The 13,293-nt window shown below is 45.8% G+C and overlaps 1 protein-coding gene across 1 annotated transcript; it reads right to left on the bottom strand.

The window, feature by feature from the left end:
* Positions 1–18: 18 nt before the first annotated feature.
* Positions 19–12,544, bottom strand: MRPS25 (mitochondrial ribosomal protein S25). The gene is made up of 4 exons (XM_003982518.5): positions 12,281–12,544; positions 6,916–7,022; positions 1,064–1,151; positions 19–398 (listed from the first exon to the last, which is right to left on the bottom strand). Exons 1-4 carry the CDS (start codon positions 12,412–12,414, stop codon positions 206–208), a joined length of 522 nt encoding a protein of 173 aa, XP_003982567.1. The 5' UTR covers positions 12,415–12,544; the 3' UTR covers positions 19–205.
* Between the last annotated feature and the right edge of the window lie 749 nt (positions 12,545–13,293).

Genomic DNA, 13,293 nt, shown 5'->3' with positions numbered 1-13,293 from the left:
AGATACGCACCACGCCTCTGGAGATCTGGAAGCATTTTATTGACCTGATGGAGTGAAGATCTTCGTCTGGCAGTTCGACAGCAGATACTCCCCCGACCCTCCCGTGTCCTTCCACACAGGTGTGTGAAGGGGACCCTCATGGCAAAGAGACCGTCAAAGTCCCTTCGAGGATAGCCAGGGGCTTCCCTGGGTGTGGTCTGGGGCCCTAGTCCTGGGCGCTGGCTTTCAGCATCGCTCTGTACTTCCCCGTCATCTCCTTTGGTAACGGCACCAGGCCCGGGCAGGGGACCTGCCCTTCCACCTCGCAGATGCACTCCCGTAGGCAGTACTTTCGGGGGCCAAAGTGAGCCGGGTGAGAAAGCTGCTTTTTCTCCTGCTCCTCTCTCTCCAGGGTTTCCCTGCCAAACAGCACAGACGGGACGTGTGGGAGCGCTGCTGAGCCTCTAGGCATTGTGGGACTTCTTGGCCAAGTGCATCCCACCATCAGCCGGGGAAACCTGGCTCTCCTGTGCCTCTCGACCTGCTCCTCACCCCCAAAGCCTAACGTCCTCCCCCACAGGCCTCCCAGTCCCACACTGGCCACACACAGCACTGACCGCACAGCAACGGTCAGCTTTCCTGCGACCCAGAGGCGGCCCCAGCTCTGACTCAACACGTAGTCAGGATGAAGGGGCCTGTGAAGGCCTCAACGTGCTTCCTCCAAGACGTACTTTTCTTGGCTTCCCTCCCTTTGCTCCATCCATCCGTGTACAAAAGATGGATCCCAACACGTGCTGAGGCTAGATACCCACCAGCTCCAAAGGGAGATTCCCAAGGAGAGAACTGGCCACAACTGCCCAGGGCCAGTGCTCCCCCGGCACCTCAGCTTCCCGTCGAGCCCAGGAGACAGGGAGGTCTCTGTCCCCACCTCGCAGCAGAGGCACACACGTGGGGAGCAGCAAAGCCAGACCGAGCGAACTCTGCAGCCTGCGCTTGGGTTGGTGTGTGCCCTCCTGATGCCCCTTTCCTCCCTCGCTCTGCATTGAGGCTCCTGTTCCCCTCCAGGTCAGCCCCATCAACTCACTTGCTCTTCCCCAGGATTTTTTTGACGTGCTCCATGATCTCCTTATTGCTCTTGGTCTCCACATCCACGAGGACCTGCTCCCCGGAATCTGGAAATGGGAAGCAAAGGGGACAAGAAGCACTGAGGACTCAGCGGCACGCTTTGCAGCCTCAAGTGGTGGTGATGGATTTGCTTTTAGCGGAGCATTTTAACGATAAGATAAACGTGTGTCTACATAACCCATAATGCCACCCTTTTTCCATATTTCTTTAAACATGAGGAAACAAATTTGAGGTATGTCCAAAAGCATACTATTTTAATGGAAAGCAACTCTCCACGTTCATGGATAGAATATTCAGTATCATTAAGATGGAAATTCTCCCCACACTGGACCATGGATTCAGTGCAACCTCCATCAAAATCCTAGCAGGTGTTTTCATAGAAACAGACAAATCAAGCCTCAAATTCATGCAAAGGACCCAACATAGCCAAAACAATTTTGAAAAACAAGAAAATGGAGGCGCCTGGGTGGTTCAGTTGATTAAGGGTCCAACTCAGGTCAGCTCAGGTCATGATCCCAGGGTCGTGGGATAGAGCCCCACGTCAGGCTCCATGCTCAGTATGGAGCCTGCTTAAGATTTCTCTCCCTCGGCCCCTCTCCGTGACTTGCGCTCTCTAAAAAAAAGTTAAAAAAATCCAAGACAAACAAGACAATGGGAGGATGTTCGTGTTCCAATTTCAAATTTACTATAAGCTACAGTAACCAAGACAGTGTGGTATTAGCATAAGAACACACTACAGACTGATGGAAAAGAACTAGGTCCAGAAATAAACTCCTATTTTCAGCAAAGATGCCAATGCCAACATAATTCCTCACAGCATTTAAAAAAAAAAGAAAAACCTGAAAATGGATCAGAGGCCTAAATGTATGAACTAAAACCACTATTAAACTTTTAGAAGAGAACAAAGAAAATCTTCATAACCTTACCTACACAAAGATTTTTAGATATGACATCAAAAACATGGTCCATTAAAGAAAAAATTGGATAAACTGAAATTCATGACAGTTTAAAACTTGCGTTTCAAAAGATACCAAAAGCCACAGGCTAGGACAAAATACTCATAATGTATACATCTGATAAAGCACTCATATCTCAACTATATAAAGAACTCTCACAACTCCTTAAAACAATCCAACTAAAAATACGAAATATGTAAAACATTTAACAACAAAAATACAACGGTCAATAAGCACATGAAAAGATACTCTTCATCATCAGTTATTAACAAAATGCAAATTACAAGGACCATAGGACAAGATTGGAGTGGCTCAAACTTTTTTTAAATGGGTAATAAAAGCACCAAGGAGGATGCAGAGTAACTGGAACTTTTTTTTTTTTTTTTAATGTTTATTTATTTTTGAGACAATGCGAGAGATAGAGTGCAAGCAGCAGAGGGGCAGACAGAGGGAGACACAGAATCTGAAGCTGGCTCCAGGCTCTGAGCTATTCACCCCAGAGCCCGACACGGGGCTCGAACTCACAAACCATGAGATCATGACCTGAGCCAAAGTCAGACACTTAACTGACTGAGCCACTCAGGCACCCCGGTAACTGGAACTTTCCTACACAGCTCATAAAAATGCAAAATATCACAGCCACTTTAGCCAGTGAATACACAGAAAAAGAAAAGGAAAAAAGATCGGAAAGGAAGTAAAACTGTCGTTATTTACAGATGAACTTAGGAATTTAGAAAATAAAACCTACTAGAAATACGAGGTCAATTTATTAGCAAGGATGCAAGACACAAGACCCACACACAAAAATCAATTGGACTTCTATAAAGGTGTAACCAAACAACTGGAAATGAATTAAAAAATAACACTTTTCACAACAGTCACAAAACATATTCAACATTGTTAAAATGTCCATTCTCAAAATGGTATGTAATATGATTTCAATCAAAATCCCAGCAAGCTCTTTTCAAGAAACAGACAAGCAGATTTTAAAGTTAATATATAAATGCAAAGAACGTACATATAAAGTGATTTGGTGGGGTTGGGGGGTAGAACAAGTCTGAATTTAAAACTACGTGATCTTAGGGGCACCTAGGTGGCTCAGTTGGTTAAGTGTCTGACTTTGGCTCAGGTCATGATCTCACAGTTCACAAGTTTGAGCCCCACGATGGGCTCTGTGTTGACAGCTTAGAGTCCGGGGCCTGCTTCAGATTCTGTGTCTCCCTCTCTGCCCCTGACCCTCCCCGCTCGTTTTCTCTCTCTTAAAAACAAAAACGTTAAAAAAAATTTTTTTAACTACCTGATATTAAAAGGCTTACTAGAAAGCCACAAACCAAGACAGGGTGGTATGAGACTAAGAACAGACATATGATCAGTGAAAGAATGAAGAGGTCAGAAATATATGGTGAAATGATTTTTGTGTGTGGTAAAATACACATAACAAAAATTACCATTTAAAGCCTGTAATTCCGTGGTTTTTATTCCATTCACGATGTTGTACAACTGTGACTATCACCACTATCTTGTTTTAGAACTTTTCTCATCACCCCAAAGAGAAACCCTGTACCTATTGAGCAGTCACTTCCTATTCACACGACACCAGCCTCAGCCCTGCACAACCATTTTCTGTCCCTATGAACTGGCCTGTTCGTTCGTACATTTTATATAAACGGAATTATATAATCTGTGGCCTTCTGCATCTGCCTTCTCTCATTTGGCTTATGTTTTCAAGCTTTGCCTGTGTTGTAGCATCTGTCAGTACTTTGTACCTCTTTGTGGCTGAGTAATATTCACTGAATGGATATACCAAGTTTTGTTTATCCATCTACGGTTGACTGTGTTTTGACAGAAATGCCAAGGAAACTAAATAAGGCAAAGGATGGTCGTTCATCGCTTGGTGCTCTAACACCTGAGTATCCCAACCCTGAAAAACAGGGGCGCCTGGGTGGCTCAGTTGGTTAAGCGTCTGACTTCAGCTCAGATCATGATCTCACAGTTCAGGAGTTCAAGCCCTGCATTGGGCTCGGTGCTGATAGCTCAGAGCCTGGAGCCTGCTTTGGATTCTGTGTCTCCCTCTCTCTCTCTCTCTGCCCCTACCCCTGCTCATGCTCTGTCTCTTTCTCTCTCAAAAATAAATAAATGTAAAAAAAAAAAAAAAAAAAAAACCTCAATCCCTATTCCACTTAATACACAAATAACTCAGATTATGTATCAGAGAAACAAATATGCAATCTACAACTATAAAACTTTGAACAGAAATATAAGAGAAAACCTTTGTGACCTTACAATAGACAGATTTCTGGGACAGGACACAAAAAGCACTAGCCATAAAAAAGAACAACCGACAAGCTAGAGTTCATCCAAATTAAAACTTGTGCTCTTCCAAAGACACCATTATGAAAAGCAAGCCAAAGACTGAGAGACAATACTCACAATACACATACCTGAGGGAACAACTGCATCCAGAATATATAAAGAATTCAATAAGAAAGCAAAGAGCCTGATTTTTTTTAATGGACAAAGACTCAGAGACACTCTTTACAAAGAAATCTTATGAGTGGCCAATAAGCACACGAAAAGATACGGGGAAATGTAAATTAAAATTTCAATGAAGCCTGGAAAGGCTAAAATTTAAAATATTTAATGTGGTAAGTAGAATGGCCTCAAAACCTATACCTGTCCTACTCCTCCATAACGTGAATAGGTCACCTTTCGCGACAAAAGGGGCTGTGCCTCAGAACGTGAGTCGAGGACCTGGGGATGAAACCATTCTGGATAATGTGGGCGACCTAAGTTAATCACACGGATCTTAAAATCAGAGAACCTATCTGGACTGTGTTCCGAGGGGCATGTGACTGTGGAAGAATGGCTATATATGCCATGCTGCTGTACTTGAAGATGGAGGGTAGGGCCACAAGCCAGAGAATGGGGGTGGCCTCTAGGAGCTGGAAAAGCCACATAAATGAATTTGCCCTTAAACCTCCAGACAGGAAGGCTCTGCGGACACCTTGATTTTTGTCCATGTTGGACTTCTACAGAAATGGAAGAAATTTGTGTTAAGCCACCCAGCCTGCAGTCACTTGTTACAGCAACCACAGGAAACCAATGTAATTAACAGGGAAAAAAAAAAACCTAATGCAAATGACAGCAAGTAAGGATGGAGAGCCACCACGACTGCCACGCCCTGCTGACTGAAGGGTGAGATGCACTAGTTGGAGAAAGCAGTTCACAGCAGTATCTGGCATGGCCTATCCCATCGTCCAGCAACCCCATCCTGAGAACGTGCCCAGAAGAACAGGGCGCCTGTGTCCACAAAATCCACTCGTGCGGGAAGGTGCTGAGGCGCACCGTCTCTTAGTAGCCAGAAACTAGACACGGCCCTCAACAGCCACAGAGGCCCTCCTGTGACAGCGCAGGTGTCCAGGACCTGGCCAGTTCTGCCCAGCGCAGAGCTGGAACTTCCTGCTGGGCTGGCCCAGACTTGCTCAGGCCTGCGCCACCTTCTGAGGCACATCCAGACTCCTTCCTTCTCCCTTTCCTTCCAGAGATGTCCAACCTGCTCTGCCACCTGAAGACTTTCCCTGCCTTCCCCCTCCCTTTATCTCCAATAAACCTACTTCTAACTCTGTCTCGGCATCTAACAAAAACCCAAATGATGATCAACAGGTGAACGGATAAATAAACTGTGGTATGTTCCTTCAGTGGAACCCTACTCAGCACTAAAAACGAATAAACTACTGATACACGTAACTGAGGAGTCTCAAACACATAAGTAAAAGCCAGACACAAAAGAATATTTATACACAGAAAATCTGTGTGTTTTACTCTGGGTAAATTATAACTCAATGAAATTATTTTTTAAAATGCAAACACAAAATATATACACAAAACTGCTCTAGCACCAGCATTCTCTTCACCCCCTTGACCTTGCTCTAGTTTTTATTTCATAGCACTTATCCTCTGACATACTATCTGAAGTTTCTTGTCCATTCTGTCTCTTCCTGCTAGGATGCCATCCCTACAAAGGCAGAGACCTTTGTCTCTATGGCTCCCTAATACCTCAGGCACTGTGTGTGCCTGGGCCCAGCGGACACTCCTTACATATTTGCTGAATGAATTTAAGAACAGGATCATATTGCTTCCTGAAGCATTTCCCAAACTGCACCTCAGTTGGTTCTTGTAACCATGTAAGCCAGTTGTTGGTCCTTCACCTGAGAAATTAATCAATGGGAATATTACTCTCTCGTGGTCAGAATGACTGAGTAGAGAGCTGGATCAAAACATCCAGGTCTGACTTCAAAGCACTGAACCCAATATAACCAAACAAATATTCACTCGGTGCCTCATGCGAATAGGAGAGCATCATGAAAGTGTGAGCTCCAGAAGAGGACACACACAGATACACACACTGCTCAAGAGGCCGTGGCCAGCACTGAGAGGGCAGCTAGGAGACAGGGGAGGACCAATGTAAGGGGGCAGGCAGAGCTTCCTGGAAGAAGTGGTGCCCAAGTGGAGTCTCTGAAGGATTTTAAAAATAAATCAATAAGCAAAGTAGAAAGGGGATTTCCAGCAGAGGGTCCAGCATGAGCAAAGCATCGAGGTGGGGTGTGGCAAGGGAATTTGGAAGAATCTGCTGCATGGTGTGAGGCAGGTAGGAGACACGGGGGCAACAGGAGACAAGGCTGGAGAGACGGGGGAAGATCCAAACCTCAGTGGCCACTGTGTGCCACGGTCCAGCGCCAGTAACAGAAAGTAAGGGATGTTTACAAGAGCCCTTGCCTCAGATCTCCCGAGTGCTAAGGTAGGAGGAAAGGACGGGAGGAAAGACTGTCCTGGCCTCAGCAGAGACCACACTCACCCAGATAAAACCTCAGGAAGGGGGACGGCGTCATGTTCTTAAACATTATGATCTGTACCCAAGGGTTTTTGTACTGGATCTGAGGTATGTTGAAAAACACAAATTTCCTGCAAAGGAAAGACATTAATTAAACAGTGAAACAGAGTTTTCAACTTGAAATGTTGTACACTTCCATATTTTGAGGGAAAGTCCAGAATTTTCATCTGATTCACAGGGGACCCTGCCCCACAAAAAGGCTGAGGAAAGCAGCAGTCGGGAATTTATTAGTATATTCTCTCAACAGTGGGTGCTGGTTAGACAGGTGTACTCATTCATAGGTAGAAGTTCATCAAACTGTATACTAACAGGTGTGCACTTCATGTAAATTAACCCATAATATAAAAATAAATAAAAGCATTGGGTCACCTCAGTGGCTCAGTCAGTTGTGCGTCCAGGTCTTTTTTTTTTTTTTTAATTTTTTAATGTTTATTTACTTTTAAGGAAGAGAGAGAGACAGAGTGTGAGTGGGGCAGGGGCAGAAAGAGAGGGAGACACAGAATCTGAAGCCGGCTCCAGGCTCTGAGCTGTTAGCACAGAGCCCAACACAGGGATTTGAACTTAAGAACCATGAGATTATGACCTGAGCCAAAGTCGGACACTTAACCGACTGAGCTACCCAGGTGCCCCGAGCATCCAACTGTTAGTATCGACTCAGGTAGTGATCTTGTGGTCGTGGGATCAACCCCCATGTCAAGCTCCACGCTGAGTGGAGCCTGCTTGGGATTCTTTCTCCCTCTCTCTCTGCCCCTCTCCCACTTGCACACACATACACACGCTCTCTTAAAATAAACTTTAAAAAAAGAAAATAAAAATAAATAAAAGCAAACATGGAAAATAGTTTTACAACCTAAGAGTGGAGAGACCTTTAAACTTAAGTTTAAAACACAGATAGAGGCACCTGGGTGGCTCAGTTGATTAAGCATCCGACTGTGGCTATTCATGGGTTCAAGCCCTGCACTGAGCTCTGTACTGACAGCTCAGAGCCTGGAGCCTGCTTTGGATTCTGTGTGTGTGTTTTTCTCTGTCCCTCCACTCACAGGCTCTCTCTCAAAATAAATAAACATAAAAAAAATAATAAAATAGAAAAAACACACATAAATATGACCACCTTTAAACTTTGGCAAAATTTATCAAAAACATAATCAACATTTGCCAAAAGAAAAATGTTTGTAAGACATAAAACAAAAAGCTAATTCCTTTGATAAAGTTTTACACATCATAAGATTTACAGTTCAACAACAATGGCCACAAATAGGCAGAAACCCAAATAGCCTATCATCTTGAGAGTCTCAATACCTTCCCAAGAGTCCTGTAAATTAAAATAGGATTGACACCTGTTAGATTGCTACAGATTAAAAAAAGAAGAAGTTATAGAAATCAGCAAATACCTCCTTAAGAACTGGTTTAACCTCTTCGGAGGTCACCTTGGAACTAGCAAAATTTTAAAAGCTTAGATCCTGACTCAGTGATTTCACTGCTTTTTATGTTCACACTTGAATGCAAAGACATTATTTGTTACAGCAAAGGAACAGAAACAACAAATGTTCCTTGAGAGAGGACTAATTAAGACGCTGCTACATGTCTGAATCCCTCTCCTCCTACTCTCCATCCTTGACGGCTAACCTACTTGGACTAGGAGGTGGGCTTCCTTGACCTCTGACTTCATGTTGGGTTTGGCCAACAGTGACCTTCGGCAAGACTGGAAGTAGGGGGCAGAGTCAAAGTATTCTTTCCCTGACTTGTCTCCTGGCTGAGTCCCAGGCTCATTAGGCAGTTCTCTCCCTCGCACTTCTGCCAACCTAGACCCGGGGTCCTGCACTGTTCCTTGTGGTTTCTTTTCCCTATCCTTGCCCATACCTCTGTAAACAGTTCCTTAATTAAAGGCTCCCCAAAGGATCCTAATTTAAATGTGCCCTCTGGGGCGCCTGGGTGGCTCAGTCCGTTAAGCATTTGACTCTTGATTTTGGCTCAGGTCATGATCTCATGGTTGTGGGTTTGAGTCCCATATTGGGCTGTGCACTGATAGTGTGGAGCCTGCCTGGGATTCTCTCTCTCTCCCTCTCTCTCTGCCCCTCCCCCATTTGCACTGTCTCTCTCTCTCTCTCTCAAAATAAATAAACTTAATATATATATTAAAAAAATAATAAAATAAATGTGCCCTCTGCTTCCTGCTGCCACCCTGCCCCATACATCAGATGACAGACAGGTACAAGTAGTACACGGGTAAGAAACAGTTTCCCAGCTTTACCACTTCTCAGCTGTCTGAACCAGGGCAACGTATGGCTGTGTGCCTCAATATTTACAAGACGATGACAATGCAGGACAACAGAAGGTGACTATGTGACCATTTACGTGGGGAGACTTCCATAACCAGAGCAGTCTACAATTAAAACAAAAGCAAGGACAATTATTAACTCCAGGGAAAACAAAAAGCTTTGCAAAAACAAAAAGGAAAAATAACCATAGCACTCTGGTTCAACTGTGTGGAGTGTTCACAAAGTCACATTAATTTAAACAATGAATACTATTCTATCCAAAATTCTGAAATGACTACACTGGGAGGATGAAGAGCTGAGTAATGTGTTGGGTTCGGTTGGGGAATGGCAATGTTGGGGAAAGACAGCTAAATCCTCATCTTCCACAGTGGCAAGTCAGTAGATAATGCCTAAAGCTAGAAAAGTAAGAACTAGCTTTCTAAGTACGGTGTTCAACTATGAAGGGGAAACTAATTAAATGGTTAAAACTAAAAAGTTGCTGACTCTAGGAGAGGCAACAGAGATAAGGTCCTACTGTAGGCCTTGCAGATCATGACAAAGCTAAATTTACCTTCCTAGGCTTATGATGCCTCTGCTCAATTCCCACCCCACAGCAGAGGATCCCAACATCATACCAAGAAACCAGGGCATATTCATACAGGAACTGCTGACACCTAGAACTGCTGGGACAATATCTCGACAGGAATGTTTAAATGGTTCTTGAAGCCTGGGAAGAAAGTTGACAATGGTAGGAAACCTTTAGTTGAGCCCTGCTGTATATGTCAGACACTTTGTTGGGTATTTTATTTATTTTACTTTTTTTTTTTTTAAGTAGGCTCCACACCCAAATGTGGGGCTCTAACTCACAACTGTAAGATCAAGAGTCAGATGCCCTACAGACTGAGCCACCCAGGCACTCACCTGTTAGGCAATTTAATACACTTGAATGCTCACAACGACCCCACAACATAGGGTTTTATAACCAAGGAAATCAGGTCAGAAAAGTCAAGTAAACTGTCCTAGGTCACACAGCCAGGGGTCAAAGAACTAGGACTACGAGCAGCTGGACTTCAGCCACACTCTTCTGTCACTATCAAATTACCAAATTCACCTAGATCCTGAGGTTCAGCCTGGAAAGAAAACTCAATAAATGCTAGCAGCTGTTACTTTTCTTACTGCATCTGAATGGCAAGAACATCTGGCAGAGGTGAGCAGAGATTTAGCCCTCAGACACTAAGGCAGCTCCCCACACACCCAGCAGACACCCAAGACTATGGCTCTCCCAGGGCTGTGTGTACACTGTGGCACTTGGAATGGAGGCGATCCAGGGAGGAGCAGCGAAATGCTACGGGTACATGAACACCCAAAGGCCTGTGGTGCGAGAAAGAGCCAAGTCAAGTAGACTCAAACCCAAGGGCACAAAATCCCCAAGGGCACACACAGGTGAGACAGGCAAGCCTTTGCCATGAGGAATAATGAGGCACAGAATGGCTGTTTGGTTTCTGTTGACCTAGAGGGTATTAAACTACTTGAACATGCAAGTATAAGGCCTACAGGCCTATTTTTTATTGGCTGATGATTTAAAAACCAGATTCATATACAAATCTGAATTTTTGGCTTCTTGACAAGTCAGAAATTCTCCACGGGGCCCACAAAGTTAAGCTGTAGCCAAGCAGTAAATGGTCTCTTGTGACGGGGCATAGTTCCCAGTTCTAGTGGGCCCATCCAGACTGCCTCCCTCCTTACTGGTACTGCCTGGCCTCTGCCCTGACTGCCAGCATGGACACATCGGATGAGATGCACAGTGGGTTATAAAGAAGTATCTGGATACCCATTCCAGAAGCCCTCAGCACAGCTGATCCCATGCAAGCAAGTCCAAGTTATTCGCTTCACCTATGGACAGCAAACAGCTAGGAGGTAGCCTCTGGCTGTCCCAAACAGCTGTGCAGCAAAGGCACCTCACCATGGGAGACCATTCCATACTGGGAGCACTCCCCCTGTCCCGTTTTGATCCACCCCATATAGCCAGTCCCAAAGCTTCTGGAGGACAGAACTTTTTTCTTAGGCACTGTTGAACTCCCAGCTCAGAGCCAAGCATTCAGCAATCAGTACATTAATACTTAATACCTGAAAAGCCCAAAGCACCAATACTGCCTCGAGGTTCACTTCAAACCCTCCATTTGTAAACTTCCGTTCAAGGAGTTCCTACTCTGCTCCAGGATTAAAAAACCACCTTAAGGAGTCTATGGTGGGGGTCTAGGTATGGAGCCTGAGGCTACACAGCTGACATAATCAATTACAAGGGTGATGAGTCCTGCATATGAGAAGCATGTGCACAGCCAGCCTGATACCTTGAACAACCGACTTACTAACATCTCTGTGGCGTTTCTTCATCCCTAAAATGGGGATAACCATGGGGCTTCCGTAAACATCAAATAAGATAATGCATGACAAACATTCAAATAATGCATGACAAACATCCTTTTTATATGCTGCATGTGCATGCATAAGAAGGGCTCAGGAAGTGCTAGCAGCTATTACTTCTTTCAGTGCATCCCCACAGCGACCCTGGGCACAGGTATCAGCCCGGTTTGACAGTGAGAAGGAGCAACTCGCCCCAAGCCAGCAGTTGTTAAAGCTGGGACTTAAACAGGGTCTGTCGCCGCCGGACCAAGCTCCATCCAGAGCAGAACGTGTGCCGCCGCTCCCCACGGCTCGCTTGCCAGGCACAGGTAGTTAAAGGAGGCTGTGGCCTCCCCGGTTAGCCTAGTCCTCCACCGGGGAGGCAGGAGGGAGGAGGGGGCCCTTGTCCTCCGCTCCCCCACTCCGTCACGACCGCAGCCTGCACGGCGTGGCCCTGCTGTCCTCTTCTCGCTGTGGAACCTGGAGCAAGCTGCTCCTCAGTCTCCTCGTCTGTAAAATGGGGCCGATGGCACCCAGCTCAGGAGGCCAGCCTCAGGATTAAGTGGCACTTAGAGCAGCTCCAGGTCTCAGCGTTACTAGCCCGTCATTACGGTGAGCACGGTACGGTCCGCGCGGCCTGAGGACGGCCTCGAAGAGTTCCGACTGACCTGGCGCCCTCGCCCAGCTCCCCGTGCGTGTTGTAGTTCACTGTCATGACCTTCACTGAGTCCTTGAACACCACGTCCCCCTGGCCCAGGTACTGCAGGGTGCGGCGGATCGGGAAGCGGCCCTTCATGGGCATGGCGGCGGAGAGGTCGGGCCGCTGGCCTAGCAGCAAGGGCCCCGCTGCTGCAGACGCCGCCGGCCCGGCGGACCTCACACCGCGTCGCCTCTCCGCTGGTTTCCACTTCCCGCGCAGACGCACGGGAGACGCCTCCCGGCAGGCTGCGCGCTCACCGCAGAGCAGCTCGGAACTTGTAGTTCCCTCTGGCGGCGTTAGGCTTAGAGGCGGGGCACCTTTTCGGTAAGAGCACCGTCGCTCAAAGTTTGGTTTTCACACTCAGTATATTAGCCTTTCCCCACCCCACCCCGCAAGTAAAAATATTTTTAAGAAGGCTCAAACTCAGTTAAAAAATATTTTTAAATAAATAAATAATAAATAGGCTCAAACTTAAGACAACAAAATTACAACAGTGATATATCAGGAGAGCTGAGTTCAGAGGCCCAGTGGGCTACTTTGATCTTCAACCGCAAATAAGTCAGTTTTTCTCTCTCAACTTCTCTGGATTCAAAGTGAAGTGTTCCAAGTGCAGATTTTCTTTCTTTTTTTTTTTTAAGATTATTTATTTTCAGACAGCGAGTGGGGGAGGGGCAGAGAGGGAGGGAGGGAGAGAATCTCAAGCAGGCTTTATGCGGTCAGCACAGAGCCCAGCTCCAGGCTCAATCTCACAACCGTGAGATCACCACCTGAGCTGAAATCAAGAGTCTGATGCTAACAGAATGAGCCACCCTGGTGCCCCGAGATGCATCTCTCAAGTACACTTCCTGATCTTACAAAGTTTTTCCTTCTCCTTCACATTAGAAGGATAATTTTGCCAGATATAGATTTCTAGGTTTGTGGGGTTTTCTTTCAAGACTTTAAATATTTCACTCCACTCTCTTCTTGCATGTTTCTGAGGAG

This window comes from Felis catus, chromosome A2 (assembly GCF_018350175.1).
Source record: "Felis catus isolate Fca126 chromosome A2, F.catus_Fca126_mat1.0, whole genome shotgun sequence".
Classification (NCBI taxonomy): Eukaryota; Metazoa; Chordata; class Mammalia; order Carnivora; family Felidae; genus Felis; species Felis catus.
Note: the sequence above shows the minus strand (reverse complement) of the source record. Positions and strands in the feature narration are given on the sequence as shown.